Genomic DNA, 17,968 nt, shown 5'->3' on the forward strand with positions numbered 1-17,968 from the left:
AATTGCCTCACTTAGTGATGGAAGTTCTGGTCCCAATTGTGGTCGTAAGTTGAGGGCTACCTGTGTAATGAAGTGCATCCACCCCCACACACAAATACAGACACCAGACTGTGGTTTGGACAATGTAAGCATAGCTGGAGTCCAGAGGCATGGCCTACCTGGCAATAGCCAATCTTGGGGTTCCTGTAGGCATAGGCGGTGAGGACCCTTCGTAGGGCAGAAATGCCCGTGTCGCTCTGGAAGGCGGGATGCTCTGGCAGTGAGCGGCGCAGATCCCGCTCGATTTCGTCCGTCTCCAGGGTGCATGTCCCAAAAGACTTTTCAACCAGTTCCGAGTAATAGCCGGGGTGGCTTGCCATGTCGTTTACAGCACCTGCCCAGGGGTATAGTGCACAGAGAGGAGGAGGAGGAGGAGGAGGAGGAGGAGGAAAAGGACTATGGCAGTATCTCCTGAACGCCAGAGCTTCGCAAAGATGCCCAGGCAGGTCTACTCAGGTCGACTCAGGGCTGATCTCGCCCAGCGAAAGCGCTTGGCATGGACTCCCTGCACAGGCTCCTGGGCACTGGCCATTGGCAACTGCTGTGTGGTAAGAGGAATGTGTTGCCCAACTGTGGACCCCAAAAGCATTCTTGGGGGGATGCCCAATGAAGGTTTCTCCCCCCCCCCCGATTACTGCTTTTCTTAGGAGACTCCCTCTGTGGGAATCATGGCAGCAGTGGGTCAACACTTGTCAGCCCTTCGAGGTAGTCCAGACAAGAAGCACAAACTATGAGTACTAACACTATCCTTATTGTAAGGTTGCAGTAACAGAATTTTGCAAGTCTGAACGCACTTCCCACCTCCCCAGCCTTTACTTTCCAGAAAACTAGGGAGGGTCCCTTCTGAGACCCTTCCCATGCCCCCTTTCCTTCTGTGGCCTGAGATACCTTCTGCACAATGGTTGTCTAGGCTGCAGCTCTTCCTCCTGCCTCCCAAGGTCACTCCCACACACCATTACAACACTTTTACACAACCACCTACATAACCTTTGGCTATCAATCACAGAAAACTACACTACGTTGGAGCTACTTGGTGCACACAGATAGGAGACCACTAGCAACTCCCAGGGCTGTGGAGGAGACCATGATGAAGATGCGCAGGGTCCCAGGAGAAAGCAACGGCCAATCACATCTGAATTGTTGCCAAGAAAATGGCACAGATAAGTGGCCACCAGGAGTTGAGCTTGACCTGAAGGAGAATGGACTTTTCCCTACCCAACATGTCTGGAGTTGGCACGCTGGGAAGGATCATCTAGAGATGTTCCTTAAAGTCTAACTGGGTACTAGTTCTTTCAAGGAAGGCAGTATATACATGGAGCAATCTACACCATTACTACTACTACTACTAGTCCAAGTACAGACCTTACCTGAGAAGAGAAGCCAAAGCTCTCCTCTTAACACTTCGGGGATCCCTCTGAGAATCAGGTCTCGTGTCTTCCTTGTCCGAAACATACTCACACCCCGTCCGCACTCTATGAAAAGGATGTTCCAGGACTGCTCTTTCATTTTTTCTTTTAACTGATGGAACAAGGTTTGCAAGAAGCCTCTTAAGCACAACCACAAAATGCCGGGGACACCACCAACGTGGTTGTGAGAGATGTCAACAGAAAAGGATGCCGTGCCACAGAATGTAAATCTCAAACCAGCCCAAACTGTTAAGACATTATTCCATCTAGACCATGCCGAAACATATTGTTCTACCTTCTAACTTTTACAAGATACAGACATTTCAAAAACAGATGAAGAACACACCTCTTGAATGCATTCTTTAATAGCAGAAATATATGTTTTTTCCCCTTACGTCACAAACCATCTTTTTCTCTCTTTCCTATTAGTTATTCATTTCAATTTATGTAGCCACCCTTCTCACCAAAGTGACTCTGGCTGGCGAACGAAGTTTAAAAATAAAATCTAAACAACCCTTAAAACGTACAATATGCAATCCCAAAAAAGAAATGGAGGCTGAGTATACAAAAACATCAACCACAGAATAGTATTGATACTATTGATACTCTTATATACAGCCTTTTCTTCCCTTCTCCCCCATTTTAGCATAGATCAATCACTCTTATGCATAGTTTTTATTGCATCATCCCTGCTGCACTATTTTGTGGGCTTGTTGTAGTTCAGTGATAAATTTGAAAAAAGAGAGAAAGACAGAAGAATGCAAAATCAAGAGGCTTGATAGGAATGAGAACTGGAAAAGGGATGACCACACACAAAAAGATACCAGCAGGATTAAATAAAGTATTTGTTTTCAGGGTTGCAACTGTACTGTCAGCCTTACCAAGTAGACCAGACAGGAAACATGACCAGATGAGCTAATTCTACTTTATCGTACGGCTGCTTTAACAGAATCTTGCAAGTCTGAAAGGACAAATCTTCCGCCATCTCCTCTACAGCTCGAGAACTTAGGGAGGGTCCCTTCTGAACCTCTTGCCCCACCCATATTCCTGATGTGGGCTCAGCTACCCCTTATCTGACCATTCCTTTGGCAGCATCTCTTCGCCCTGTCTCCCAAGGTTTTTCCCACATACCATTACACTTACAGAGGCCTCCAAAGGGCTTTCATGAAATAGGGCAAATTGCAGTACCCCCAGAGCAAAATTAGCATCCACCCACCCAGGGCATACGCAAGCAGAGGGACACACTTGCTGATTCATTCTAGGAGAAATCCAGAAGTCAAAACTCTAAGTGACCCTGGTAGGAGACCCAGTTGGATGCTTCTGGAAGCAGAGAAGAACAAGGAAGGATCCCTTCCAAGAAGAAAGACAAGGGCCTTCTTTACACCACAAAGTTGGCAGAAGCTGCACACGAAAAGGGAAAATTCAGCCTAGCCCAGAGGAAGTGAAGTACTGCAACAGACCTCCAGGTGCTGATGAGAACCCGTTTCCCTCCTTACCATCTTAGGATCAAGGTTCTCCACATCCTGAGGGTGGAAAACGGTCATCAGGGCTTCCGTGCTAACTGTGGCACTGCTGCCTTTGTGGCTGGCCATCGGCTGTCCCTCGAAGTCGTCCCAGATGGGGGCAGCGTCTGGGCTAACCCCAACCTGCAAGGGGCATCGAGAACCCAGAAGCAAACGGGTAAGATGGTGTTAGAGAAGAAAGGCATGGTATAAATCAAGTCAACGAAGGATTAAACTCTGCAGAAGGGCAATCATCAGGCCAGAGGGGAGTGCGAGGCTCCCTTTCTGCATTCGGCAACACCACCTCCTCCCCCCACTTCTCCAAGCACCGCAGTCGAGTTGCTCAGCCTGTAACAGAAGTAATTTGGTCACCAAACCGACCTGCTTTCTGGATTCACACAACATGCTGAACCAAAAATTTAACCCAGCTGAGCCCGCCCAAGATTCTAAGCCACAAAAAACAAAGGAAAAAATATAACTGAGTTGTAAGCTTACCAAGGTGAACATGTGTGAATGCAGCTGCGAGGTCACGCTAACCCTAACCTGGTCAATGCACTGGGCAAACACAGCCCTTTTGGGAACCAAATTTATTCTCCCTGCCCAATTGACACCTACTGCAGGAGAAGGAGGGCCAACTTTTGATTAGCACGCTAATACCCTCCTTATTTAGAGCTTTTCCCGCCCTGAACGGGCCTTTGAAAAGCCCTCTATGCAAGTGGCTGCCCTCACATCTGGTGGCAGGGAGTTCCAGAAGCACACAGGCAAAGAAGAGAGATCTCTGCCCCATGAGGTCCCTCTTCCAGGCACCTCGAAGAAGGAACAGGCATGCCTTGCCATTATGTCAGGCCCAGCCCACGAACAACAAGGAAGCAGTCCAGCCGAATGCCAGTTCTTTATTTGCTCACACCGTATGGGCAGACCCTTGCCAGGCTAAAGCTACTCTACCTAACCTAAGGGGAAATCACCTGGCAAGGCTCTAGGGCGGGGCCACTCCAAACCTTCCCATGGTCCAGCGCCAGGCTGTGTTTTCTCTTATTTATATTTATTTATTTATATTTCAAATTTTGTCACCGCCCATCTCGCACAAAGTTGCTCTTTCTCTCGCTCCCTCCTTCCTGAGGACCAGCCGCATTACTGAAGTCCATCACACGCTACCTCCACATTCATGCTGTGCTGCGGGCTCGGTGCCGCACTGCATCTGCTCTTGAGCTTCGCCACCAGTGGTTCAAAATCTCTCACTTCAGAGAAACGGAAGGCCCTCTGTCCTTTGGTAGCGAGGCTGATCGCCTTGCTGACGTGGTCAGCGACTTCAACTGATGTGACCTGCAGGCAGTGGGGAGGAAGATATTCCCAGTCACCCCCTCTGCTGGCCTTCAGGCTGAGATCAAGCTCCTACAAGGTCAGACGGATGAGTCTCAAAAGCCCCGACCCCTTGAAGCAGGAGGAGGCTCTTATAGAAGGGAACATCTGTCGCTCAGGGTTGAACTGTGGAGTCCTTGGTGCTCTCTGAGCTTGGTGGTTTGCATGCAGACGTTTCATTACCTGACTAGGTATCATCGTCAGTGTGGGTGAGGGTGGGGCTTGCTCCCCTTTGTCAGCATAGCCCCATCTAACCCTTAAAATTAGGCCTCACTGTTGAATTTCTGCATATCTCCAGATAACTATAGACAGAGTCCACCGGAGGCTCTTCAACTAACCCTGAGGGCAGTATCCTTCATTAACCAGGTTTGGCCCAGTTTTGTACTAGTTTCTCCTGAGATTCAAGACGATCTTCAGCTTAGCTAGACAAGAAACTGCTGCAAGGTGGGAACACAACAGGCCTTTGTGTCAAGAGCAATGTGTGGGTAGGCCAACCTTCCCCATCTCTGTTTTCCCAAGGTGCCAGGGCTCAGATGCCAACCTGGACACTATACCCATAAAGCCATCATGCCATGATCACCGTTGCAATGCTTGTGACATCGCAACGGCTCGCACGACAATGCAGGGAAATGGGTCCCGGGCGGACTAAGGGAAAAGGCAACTAGCTAACAAAAGAGCAACAGGTGCTGGCAACAAAGTATCAACTCTAGCCCGAGGTGCTGAAGAGAGAGATACAATGTTGCAAAGAAGGTAATTGACAAGACCAGACCACGAGGGGCGCCTGAGCTGTCAAAAGATTATGAACCTGATCGCCCGGCAACGAACCATCACCAGCCAGGGAAGCAATCGAGGAAACGCCTGGAGCATAGGGGGGGCTCCACAACCCCTCACCTACCGGCAACGGAACCGACGGGGCTCGGGGCGCACCCGGAGTAAGAAGGGGTGGAGCGCTGACCGGCGTGGGCTATTTAAATCCCGTTCCGGCGCGCTCCACTCACTCTCAGCTTTTCTAAGGGCATGCATTCTATTCCCAAATAAAACCAGAACCTAAAGTCTACTCTAGCATCTGTGTTTTTATTGGGTCTCAGGCAGAGCCTGACACATCAGCTTCTATGGAGGGATATAGGTTTTCGCTATAAAATACCCTTCTATCTGCCATCAGGAAGTAATTCTTCTGAACAGGGCCAGGTTTCTGTCTATGAAAGGGTGTGTTCTCTAAGAAGTATAATTTGTCACCAGCTTTTTCCTCTTTTTCTGCAATTACATTTTTGCCTCTTTTCTCACACCTTCTTTCTCAGCCACGCCCTTCCTTCCCACCCCATTGGCTGCCAAGGAAAGACCAGATCCTTGTCCTCTAAGGTTTGACCCGAATGCTTGCTTGGAATGAGGACTTCTGAAGTGGGGTTAAGGGACCCACCTCCGACATCCACCCAGCTTACCTCTCTCAAGGGGATGATGACGCAGCACAAGCAGCCATCTTGACTGGCAAAACAGATGTAATTCTCAGAAAGGCACATCTTCCCTAGAGTGTTGTAGTGGCTGAAGGGCACCCACAGGAAACACTCGTGAACTTCCCTCAGTGTCTCCTCCCTGGGTAGCCGGAAGAAGGCGTTGAACTGCTCGCTGTGGGCCCGGTTCTCGAGTCCTCTACGGAGCAAAACAGAAGTGTCTGGTAGACTTTTGAACAAAGCAAGGAAGGAGGAGCATTGATTTGCATTGAGCGGAGAATCCTGTTGGCAGAAAATGGTTACCCCGGATTTCAGTGGGGCTTAATTCCATACCGTAACTTAATTCCCTACTTTACTGAAGAGAAAAGGAGAGACTGAAAAGACTTCCTAAGCCAAGAGTAGGTTGGCAGAAGAACCAACCATCCAGAGAAGTGATGATTCCCTTCTGCTGGATTTCTTCAAGCAGAAGCTAGGTAAGAACCCAGGCATGGATGCTTTAATTCCTGCACTGAGCAACGGATGGGAGGTGTTGAACTCAACAGCCACCTCCAATTCTAGGATTCTACATCAAAACACCAGTCTGTTGGGCAAATTGTTACTGTTTTCCTGGTAGTGTACAAAACTTCCAGCTGACAATGTAGTTGTCTGCACAGTGGGGAAAAAAGGGAACCACGGGTCTACGTTGCTTGACTGCCAAAGATGGTTCTAGATTCTGTAGAGCAGAACTGGGAGAAAATTATGGTTCTCTGGATAGTTTCAGGGTTTCTGACTTCCAGATGTTTAATATTCACACAGGCAATTCCTCCTCTAATTTATGCAGCTGCAATAAAGAAAGCTAGGCAGGCAGGACTTGTGTGTGGAGCTCAGTACAGATACGACATCTAGATTCTTCCCTCAGCTGGGTATTCAGCAGGCAGCCCAGTTTGGCACAATTTGGCGCTCGACTTGAATTGGCCGATGCTGAACTTCTAAGTTAACAAGCAGAAACCAAAACGAAAACAGGGCCTGCAGAAGCCAGAAGTCATCCCATGCCCTCCTAGATAGTTTTATTATTTTGAGCTGCATTCCATCTTTCCATTCCTAGTGCTCAAGCTAATAATATGAACAGATATCAGAGAACAGCCAAAGTCTAAGTAAACTGCAACTAAACCTATTGATAGTCCACCTGAAAAGGCCTGGCTCTCTTTCTAAATGGAGAGAGAAGGGAGGCTGAGCAGAACTCCCAAGAATTTGCACACTCTTGAGGTCTGCTGATTTAAGGACATTTGCACTAACAGTATTTCTTCCATTCCAATTCAAAGGGGGGGGGGCAAAATTAAGTAAAGTGGACCTCAAATTCCTGTTTGGAACAACTGTGGATCTTAGTCCAAAAGAGGAGGAAGTCTCTGGTTTCTAGATTAACAGGGAGCAAAGCTTCTTCCCAGCCGCACCCAAAGACAGGGATCAAACCTGGCACCTTCTACAAACAAGTCTTGCTCCACTGAGCCATGCCCATTCCTTTACGAAGTACTTTTTCAAAAGCCCACACAGGTCTTTCTCCTCTGCCCCCCTGCCAGCAAGTAGACCTTTCTTCTTTGTTTTATCTATAAATGGGCCCCGAGTGTGGTCATGGTCCCGTTTCTTGGTTGTATTAACATCTTACATTGTTTACGTGGCAGCCACGTATATTTATTTTGTGTTGCAATTGTTTAAATTGTAATCGTTTTATCGTTTTACGCTTTTTATTGTTGTAAGCCGCCCAGAGTCACTTGTTGAGATGGGCGGCTATAGAAATTGAATGAATGAGTGAATAAATAAATAAATTACGGACCTCTTCGTGATTTGCAAGGGGTCGCAGAGAACCGGGTCAACTTCAAACCCTTCCTTGTCGAAGAGTCTCCGAACGGCGTAGAGAGCCAGCTGCTCCATGAGAAGGAAGGTCTCACCAAGGTGCAAAAACATGGAGAAGTAATGGTCCTCCCCACGGGCACAGACGTGGATGCTCTCCGTCAGGATCACAGTCGATGTCTTTTCGAGCCTGGAGATTTCATCCCAGGCTATTATGAGTTTGACTGCAGAGGGGAAAACAGTAATTCATCTTTGGTTTTCCTTCTTGCTCAAACCACAACGGAGCTTTTCCAAAGAAATCAGATGGAGTCATGAAGGCGCTCCATCCAGGCTTATGACTTTTCCAAGTCGATCCCCTTGTGACCTTCACACCATGTCCAATATCTGGGTTGCACTTTTGAGGATACATACCCCAGAGACCATATGGACCTCCTATAGCAACTGGCAGGAGATCATGCTTTAGAATTTTAAAATTTTGGAGTTTGGAGAACACCTGGGGTGTTCTCACAAAATGGCTATGGTGCGTGTCATCAGTTATGTACAGGTTGTCCTCATTTAGCGACTGCCTTGTACAGTGACCACACACAGCTACAATGGTGATGAAAATGGAACTTTATGACCAATCCTCACATTTATGACCTTTGCAGGTCTGTGAAGCAGAGGAAAACTGAAGGAAGATCTTAAGCCCAGTTGTGGTTTCACTTAGCGACTGAGCTGCCAGTCCCAACTGTGGTCGCTAAACAAGGATGACCTGTACTTTATTTTCTGTCGGTTATGTATTTTTGCTCAGTTGTGTTTTTAACTGTTGCTCACCGCCCTGAATCACCGTGGTGAGATGGATGGCCATATCTCTTGAATGAAATAAATAAATAAAATAGGTCACAAAGGACCCATTTGCTAGCAAGGAAATTTATTTATCTATTTATGTTTATTTATTAAATTTAGCTACCACCCATCTCCCCCCAAATGGGGGACTCTGAGCGGTTTACAACAAAGGTGAAAACGTTAAAACACTCTAATAAATATAAATACAAAAATGACATAAACATAAATACCATATAAACTCCAGATGACGGTAGCAGTTGGAATATGCTCCTGTTCCCCAGCTCAAGACTGTTTCTCTCACTCTAGCTTACTTCTGTTTTGGTTTTTTTTAGGCTGAAAGTCTAAAATCCGGCCAAATAAAACCCTAAGCTATAGCCATCCGCCCTCCCCATTTTCATTTTCTAAGAAAGCTTCCATGGCAATGGGCTGCAGCGAGCTACAACTGAAGGTTCATGTCTTCTTTTTTCAGAAATAAGAGGTGAGAAAGGACATTTGTTTATGAACAACCTGGCACGTACAGCCAAATATGGCACCTTTCTTTCAAAGCTGAACCCTCCAACTTTTTAGTGGAAATTACTGCCAAATGAAAATGAAGTCATGTGAGGTGCTCTCAAGACAGGCTGACTCAGAAATAAGGCTCCCTAAATGCCAGTGATTTTAAGATGGCCGCCCATTTAAGATGTGCTCTAGCAGCTCGCATTCAAGACTATGACTTGAACCTGAGTCTACATCTCCATCCCGCTATGGATTAGACTGAGTGAACTTGGGTGAATCTTCTTCTCACCAAGACGTTGTAAGAATAAAACTGGTGAATGGGACATCCTGACCTTCTAGACCAGTGTTTCTCAACCTCGGCGACTTTCAGATGCGTGGACTTCAACTCCCAGAATTCAACTCCCGTACTGGCTGGGGAATTCTGGGAGTTGAAGTCCACGCATCTGAAAGTTGCCGAGGTTGAGAAACACTGGTCTAGATAATCAAAAGCAAATAATACTAAACAAAAATAGATATGTGTGAAGACCAAATGAAGGTTTTTTAAAAGCAAGCAAGCAAGCAAGCACAATTGCAGCTAAAAGACAAAACCATGTATCAGTGAATGACTTGACTTACTTTCAGCTCCCAGCAGAAAAGAGTAAAAGCTAAGGAAGTTGGTGCTCAGATACAGCCAACCTTGGCAGGGCATCCGGCCTGTCCAGTAGCTGCAGGAGTAGTAAGTCACTAGCTTCTCCTCTTTGGCTAACCCAAAACACTTCTCAAACTTCAAATGGGCCTCCCGGAACTTCTCCGGATCTTCTTCTTTTATTAAAGACCCTTTACTTTCCTCAGCAATCAAGCCCTGGAAGAAAGGAGTGAAGCAGCTAATAAAGATCAGCCAACAATCTCCAAAAGTAATCTAACTGAAATGGGAGTCAAGGCCGCTCTGCCAAAAACCCAACCACCACCATGGTCCCCAATACAAAGACACACGGCAGGAGGAACTGAAGATAGGTTAGACAGCTGGGAAGCAGAGAAGCAATGATAAAACCATGGAACTTTGCTATTGTATATGACAACTGCAGCAAGATTATTATACGCACAAAGGTGGCAAGATCTGACTTTACCCGCAAAGGAGGAATGGATGGTGAAGATGTTGGAACGGGCTGAGATGGCCAAACTGACAGCTTTAATTAGAGAGAAGTCATTGTCTAAGTTGAAGGCTGACTAGAAACTCCTTATTGACTTTTGGCGTGAAACAGAAAAAAAAAATGAAATTATGATATGTGGCTTTGACGATCAGAAAAAAAAAAACAGATTGTAGAAAAGAATGTAAGTAATGCTGTAACCATAGAGTAAGAGGTTAATTTACACTTATAGCTGCTGTAAAAGAAAATCGGAAGTCACTTCTTTGTATTTTCTTTCTTTTTTTCCCTGTACTTTTGGCTTTGTTCTTTTCTTACTTCCTTCTTTTTTCTCTTCTCTTCATTCTAAATATTAGTTCTTGTTTTTATCTCCCTTTTTACAATTTTAATAAAGATATATACATATGGAAGTAGAGAAGCAATGATAATAAAATAGCTAATCCCATAGAAAATACAGGACATATCTCGCATCAGATCCGGGCTCTCTCACTTTGATGAGAAGAATAAATCTCAGGCTGCTAGCCCAGGTGTATCTACCTGGAAGGAACCAGGATGGACTCATTGCAACAGGACTACCTTCTACGTTGACGTGTGTAGGATTGCATCTGCCAGGCAATTAAGTAATATACTATTGAAAGCCCTGCTGTCCCACAGTCACCCATGAGGAAGTAAGCCCCATTGAGGACAATGAATTTTACTCATAAGTAGGAACTGGGATTAAATAAAATGGGAATTGTGCCTCGAGGCCAGAGAATTTGAATTAAGCCATGCTGCTGAAGGAAAACGTATTTTGCTAGGTCTGATGTACTAAACTGGCATAGCAAACTGCATCAGTAGGGATTTATCTGCTCTGCTTTCTCACACTTTCTCAACATCCCTCCCCAGGGCAAAAGAAAACCCCAGCCTGAAGTTACTCACGATGTGTTCTACGTACTCGAATTTTCCCGTGCACAAAGCTTACGATGTCCTTGTTGGAGTCGAACACCGATAGTGTCTCCATGACGTTGTGCTCTAACCATTCCCAATGTTCTGTTATCTCCTCTCTGCTGGCTCCTGAGTGGCAAAACGAGCATTAAATATAATTCATCTAAGTCTGCAAGTGGGAGGTTTCCCCTTGTGCTTTAGGCAGAGACGACAGGAAAGTTAAAAAAATAATTCATCATGGATTTCTACACAAGCAGTTACAGGAACATCCATTTTCACCTCATAACCCCTATAATTCCCAGGGTACTCCAACTTCTTTGAATAATTTATTCTCTGATAGCAGCACTTATGTTTCCCTAAATGTTGCAAGTTTTTGCCCTAAAGATGGCTAATGCCAGCATATTTTATCTTGTTGTTCTACTGTCTACCTTATATGCTTTGTTGTTTTTTCTTGGTTGGTCAATGAGCATAATAAACAATCTCTCTCTCTAAGCAGGTCTATCAAAATAGACTCCACTGTGTCACAGACATCAACAGTAGAAAGAAATGTTTTCTCTCAAAAAGAGTGAAAAGAAGTTGGTAAATAAACCTGCCTCAAAGCTATGTCTATGAATATAAACCAAAATGCAAATATTCTGATCCTCCGACCCACTTTGCTGAATTGACTGTGTAGATTGCCAGAATTCACCACCACCACCACAAAAAGAGAAAGGGAGACAGACTTAATGTTACCAGTGCAAGGAAAATATTTTGCAGAGTATATTGCAATCTGATCTATCAAGGAAGAGTGAGATTGACGTTATTGGTGATATAAAATAAACTTTTATTGTCGTTTCACTATACACCAAAGTGCACATTAAAATGCAATTTCGTTGCAATTGGCTCAAGCAATAAAATAAGAATACCATATGTAATATACATTCTTTACCCAAGCCACTCCTCTAATCTTTATCCCTAATAAATATCAGTCCTACACCCAGCATGTTTTCCCATGGAGTTAGAAGGGATTATTAAGAGTTCAGGAGTCCAATAGCCCAGGGGACAAAACTGTTGCCTAATCTAGCTATTCTACAAGAGGGCAGCAAGGAGAACAAGCCATAATGGGGGTGGAAGGGGTCACTGTTTTGGGCTCTGGACAGACAGCGTGTATGCGCTATGTCCTGAATGAGAGAAAGTGAGATCTGAATAATCCTCTCTGCTGCCCTCAGCACCCACTGCACAGATTTCTTATCCAAGGCACTACAACCTCCAAACTAGACAGAAATCCAGTTGGTCAATACACACTCTATAGTGCCTCTATAGAAAGTAAGGATGGGGAGTGGAAGATGTGCCTTTCTCATCCGGTACAAAAAATACAGATGCTGCTGTGCTTGTTTTACCAAAAATGCAGTATTAAGAGACCAAGCCAGACTGTTCGTTATCTGCACCGCCAGATACCTGATGCTACTGACTGACTCCACAGCTATGTAATTAATAAAGATTGGTGTATGGCTGGGTTGGTTCTTTCTAAAGTCGATAATAATCTCCTTGGTTTTTTCAACATTTAGGTAAAGGTAAAGGTTTCCCTTGACATTAAGTCCAGTCGTGTCCGACTCTAGGGGGCGGTGCTCATCTCCGTTTCAAAGTCGAAGAGCCGGCGTTTGTCCGAAGACACTTCTTCCGTGGTCATGTGGCCGGCATGACTAAACAGAACGCCGTTGCCTGCCCGCCAAAGCAGTACCTATTAATCGACTCACATTTGCGTGTTTTCGAACTGCTAGGTTGGCAGGAGCTGGGACTAGCAACGGGAGCTCACCCCATCACATGGATTCGAACCGCCGACCTTCCGATCGGCAAGCTCAGCAGCTCAGCGGTTTAACCCGCAGTGCCACCGCGTCCCTCTTTCAACGTTTAGAACCAGGCTATTTCTATTACTCTGATCCACCTCACCTCCTCCCTACAAGCCCAGTCACTGTCACCCCTGATAAGACCCTCCACCACCGCCGTATCATCTGCATACTTCACAACGGAGTTGGTGGCAAACCTGGCACAGCAGTCATGGGTCATCAGGGTAAAGAGCAATGGGCTCAGGACACAGCCCTGAGGAGAACCGATGCTCGAGGAAATAGGGCTGGAGATATTGTAGTTTAAACTGAAATCAGCCCACCAAGCAATTTTGTCCCCCAGATCTGGCACACACTTCCCTTAAATTTAAGCAAAAACTCTGCTTATGAAGAACGGCTCTTCCTTCAGACACCTTTCCCAGATACAGCCTCACCATTCACCACCCCTCCCTGCTTAAAGGCATCTCGGTTGGGAATTATCTATACTTACCGCATGCAATAGACCAGTAAACTTGGGAATCTGGGGTCTGGTGCAGGATCCGGAAAGGGGCGACTTTTGATGTGGAATCCAGAACGGCATCCAGCGTCCCAACCAGGAGACCTGCAGGATTAAGGACACAGTTTGGGGCCCTTATCAAGGACAGAGTCTTCCATGGGGTCAGAAAAGAGTGACTCCATGATGGAGGAGGACAAGCCATGAAGAGCAGATGACCAGGAATAAGGGATGGAGATGAACACTTGGGACTCCCCAAAAATAGATGGGAGCTAGAAAATTTGGATTTTTCTTGCTATATGCTCTTCTCCTGCCTAAAGCTTATACACCTGTACAGAAAGGTCACAGAAGAATTACAAAAGGAATTGGCATCTCCAGGGTTTCCAAAAGGCAAGCCATGCCCATTTTGTGGGCACGCTGCCATGTGTTTAATGTTTTAGCATTCACCAGCTTTCCCTTCTGTAAAGATCCGGCCTGGCACTGATAGGATTGTCTCAGACTGCAAGTCCACAATGGGTTGCCATTTAAACAGCTCAATATCATCTAAATATTCATGGAACAAGGAAGGAAGTGAAAATAAGAGAGATGCAATATCTCTATTAAGATGGCCCCTTATTTATTTATCAGTAGTAGTAGCAGCAGCAGCATTTAAAATTAGTTGATTTTTTTGACCTCCCATCTTGCAAATGCAACTCTTCACGGCTAACAACAACAATTCCAAAGAAAGAAGCATAAAATGGCAATTGAGGAATTGCAGAAAGGCACAGCACTCTGCTTCCCAAAAGATCTAACCAGGCACCCACAAAATCTCTCTGGGGTGATTCTTGGATGCTATTCCTCAGCCCAACCTACCCTCCAGGGTGGTTGTCATGGGGATCCAATGAAGAGAGATCTCAGTGAGGCCGCCTTTTGCCCATGGAAGAAAAGACAGGATATAAATCTAGTAAATAAGTAAGTCAAACAAATCTTTATGATGGTCAAAGACCAGCATAAGGAGGGTGGGGTACTGTCAGTTAAAAGCATAGTAAAAGATACATAAAAATCTAATATCAAAATCTAAAACTCACCCTACACCTAATACTCCTACCCCTCCCTCTAGATTTTTTCCCCCTTTTTCCTTTTCCTCTAGACTTCTGCGTTTTAGCTTTTGATATTAGATTTTAATGTATATTTTATGCTTTTAACTGACGGTACCCCACCCTCCTTATGCTGGTCTTTGACCGTAATAAAGATTTGTTTGCAATAAGTAAGTCAAAATCCTACAGGGCAAACATAAGCCAAACACTCCTCTAATTTCCCCTTAGCACTTGGCCAACAGAAATACAGCAAGTGGGGTTTTTATTTTATTAACCAATACCATTTAAACACAGCTCCTCATTTATATTACTCCAAGGCCAAGTTGTAACGACATTATAAAACTCTTTTCTTTAAAACAAATATTTACTGAACAAGGAAGCAAGTGGAAATAATAGCAATGCAATAACAGTACAAAGAAATCTTCGCTACTTGTCAAGGATGTATATATTTTTGTTTGGCTATATTGCCAGCATGGAGTTTATCAAGTTGTTAAAAATTATGGCTCTTTCATGCATGGGGTGGTGGTGAAAGAATTGTTATACAATGTAGGTTGGATAACTTAAGAGCCTGATCTGACGCAATGGTTTGCTAAGAAGCAATTTAGGTTTTTACACCCAGAAATGCAAGGAAAATTGACTTGGCTAGTTTCCAGTTATTCATGTTCACGCTCCCTGCCCCCACAGTTATTGTTGTATTTACACATGGATTGCTTATTTCAGCTCTATGGTTCATCAGCATTTGTAAGTCGCCAGGAGATGATAAAACCGGTTTCGAAAAACCCGCGCAAACACACGTCCAGCGGGAGAGAATGAGCGGTTAGAAAAAGCAAACAAGTCTTTAAAAAGTTTTGGAGCCTGGCAGGTGTCCTTTTCCCCAAAAAAAGGGGGGATCAAGGATGCAAAGGGAGATTTTTTTGAGCTCGCAAAAGCTCCTTGGGATTCATCATCCCCCGTTGATTCTAGTCTTGCAATTCTCTGCGTTTTAAAGAGATCTAAGCTGTTGGGCCATTGCCCCAATCTTGGTGCCAATCCTGCCCCAGGGAAGAAAGATTTTAACCTTCTTCCTTGGCATACTGTGCCACGGAAACACAGCTTAGAAAGACATCCATAAAGGTGAAAGTACACCGTGCTTTCCCTGTGGCCATTAAGCTGCTCTTGAGCAACTCTTTGAGTTGTGGCTACGAATCCTCAGGAGGGGATAAAACACACAGAGATCGACAGGGAAACAGATTCCATTCAACCGATGTCACTCCCAGCTTCCTCAGGCAGAAAGCCTCTTATTAAAACTCCACCATGCCCTGACAAGGTATAATTCTGGAGGTGCAGCTGGTGTGGCTTCTTAACGCCTGTTGGAATTGGTCAGGTTAGGCTGCATATATTTTTTCTCGCCTGCAGGGTTTTTGAGAGGGTGCACAGTAGCACCCACTGAGCCCCTGGCAGCTGCCCATGCACTGGCACAGGACCAGGGGTGTTCTTAGCCAGGCTGTGAGGATCGCTACGCCCAAGCGGGCTCACTGGGTCACTGTGGACACCCCCCTACATCCGCAGAGCTGAAAGCAGCTCTAGATTTGCACCCACACATGGAAGATGGGTTGTGCTGCAAAAGCAAGCATGAGTTGCGTCTCCTGCATTCTTCACCCCGTCTCTTTCGCAGCCCCCCCAAAGCCCCTGAAAGATTGCACAAAGCTTCTGCACTCAATCATTCACAGAACCCCTTCTGCAGCGGCTTCTACGCAGATAACGCTCTCTGAGGACCTCCCACCTCCTTTCCTACACTGATCATCATTTATAAATTTATTATTAGACGTATCACCTGCTTTCATTTGTACAACTCCAGGGGACGTATATAAGGCTCCTGTCTATTTTCCACCTGAGAGCCACCCTGTGAGTTGAATTGGGCTGAGAGGGGGGGACTGGCCCAAAGTCACCCAGCCGGCTTTCACGCCCAAGTGGGGACTGGAATTCCCAGTCTCCAGTCCAGCAGGCTGGGGACCCTCGCCAACATTTCCCAAATGAAAACCTCTCACCATCCCTGCTGGAGAGAATCCGTGGACAGTGATTTAGTGAGATTCCTCTCTGAATATGAGATAGATAATAGCCTTACAAGAAACCTGGTTAGCTGGAGAGGATGAACCAGTACAACTCCCAGGTTTTCAATGCTGTTATATCCCTGCCCAAAAATTTAAAAATAAAGGGTGAGCCTCTGGGGTTTTATGCATTCTTACTAAGGACAAACTGCAATGGCAGGGTGAGAAGTATTACTCTGCTTGTAATATTACTTCCCACTAAATTGGCCTACCATCAGGTTGTGGTGATGTGGAACATCTGCTTTCTTGTTATGTTGGTCTATGACTGTAATAAAGATTTGAATTGAATTGAAACAATATAAATAGTCACTATAATTGGACTCTTTTAGTTTTGAAACCATAATCACTCCTTATGTAGTATTCTTCCTTATACATTACCTCACTACATTTTTTCTAGACACAATAATAATATCAATTACAACTTTTCCATAGCTTTTAGTAATGCAACGGTTCTATATATTTCAAATTGGTAATTTTACTCTTCTGTTATTTTAAACAATTATTTAGTTGCCTTAGATACACTGTATCATACTTTACTATATTAATTTTGACACCCCAAGTTCTTAAACTTTAACTTACAAATTTACTTGTACTGTTATATGATTTTATAGCTTGTTGTACTTTAATCAGTTGTGACCCTTTTTTGTTTTGTTTTGCTGGTCAATGACTGAAATAAAATGACTGAGTGACTCTCACCTACCCCCTCTCTTTTTTTTCTGTTTAGAAAAGCAGTCTTTGACTTGCCTCTGATCTTTTTCTATTCACTTTCCTAAGTACTGGTTAGCGAGTTACGTTTTTACATTTCGCTTATCCCTGCAGTAAAATCAAGGGGAAATACAGGTAGTCCTTAACATCCATTCATTTAGTGATGGTTTGGACTTACGATGGTGCTGAAAAAACTGACTTGCAACTGGTCCTCACACTTACGACTGTCACAGCGTCCCTGCAGTCATGTAATCACAATTTGGGCACTTGGAAACTGGTTTGCATTTATGATCGTTGCAGCATCCTGTGGTCACGTAATCACCATTTTCAACCTCCCCAGCTGGCTCCTGGCAAGCAAAAAAAATGGGGAACTGCGTAATTTGCTTAAAACAACCACATGGACGCTTAATGCCCATGGTGATTCACTTAAGACCACCATGAAAATGGTCATAAAATCAGGTCAGATTTGCTTAATGACCGCTTTGCTTAGCAACCAAAATTCCAGTCTCAATTGTGGTCGTTAAGCGAGGACTACCTGTACAATAAACTAGAGTTCCAGTAATCTCTGCAGCATCTGTTTCCTGACCTGGCCTACGTTGAAGAACTGAGGCATGCCACACTAAACCGTAAACCTGGATATCATTTCCCTGGCTGAGGCATGGAGCTTGTACCAAAAATTAGCAGGTAGAGTGGAGCCATGGCAAAAACAAATTAAACTATATTTAATTCACTGTAAATATGATTACCCTACAGTCATAGGTTTAATCGCTGTCTCCTTCTGCAATATTAAAAATTACAGTTCAGCAACAGTCTTCAGAGGACTTTGGGGTGAGAC

General features: G+C 44.9%; 1 protein-coding gene across 1 annotated transcript in view; it reads right to left on the reverse strand.

The window, feature by feature from the left end:
• TBC1D8B (TBC1 domain family member 8B) overlaps positions 1–17,968 on the reverse strand; it is a 36,019-nt gene that overhangs the window by 14,109 nt on the left and 3,942 nt on the right. The window contains exons 2-10 of the mRNA XM_063313707.1: positions 13,263–13,373; positions 10,960–11,078; positions 9,517–9,742; positions 7,565–7,805; positions 5,746–5,953; positions 4,103–4,270; positions 2,942–3,091; positions 1,407–1,557; positions 159–373 (exon numbers count right to left, since the gene is read on the reverse strand). Coding sequence (XP_063169777.1) covers positions 159–373; positions 1,407–1,557; positions 2,942–3,091; positions 4,103–4,270; positions 5,746–5,953; positions 7,565–7,805; positions 9,517–9,742; positions 10,960–11,078; positions 13,263–13,373 — 1,589 coding nt within the window. The remainder of the gene's footprint in view (positions 1–158; positions 374–1,406; positions 1,558–2,941; positions 3,092–4,102; positions 4,271–5,745; positions 5,954–7,564; positions 7,806–9,516; positions 9,743–10,959; positions 11,079–13,262; positions 13,374–17,968) is intronic.

Source organism: Candoia aspera, chromosome 12 (genome assembly GCF_035149785.1).
Source record: "Candoia aspera isolate rCanAsp1 chromosome 12, rCanAsp1.hap2, whole genome shotgun sequence".
NCBI lineage: Eukaryota > Metazoa > Chordata > Lepidosauria > Squamata > Boidae > Candoia > Candoia aspera.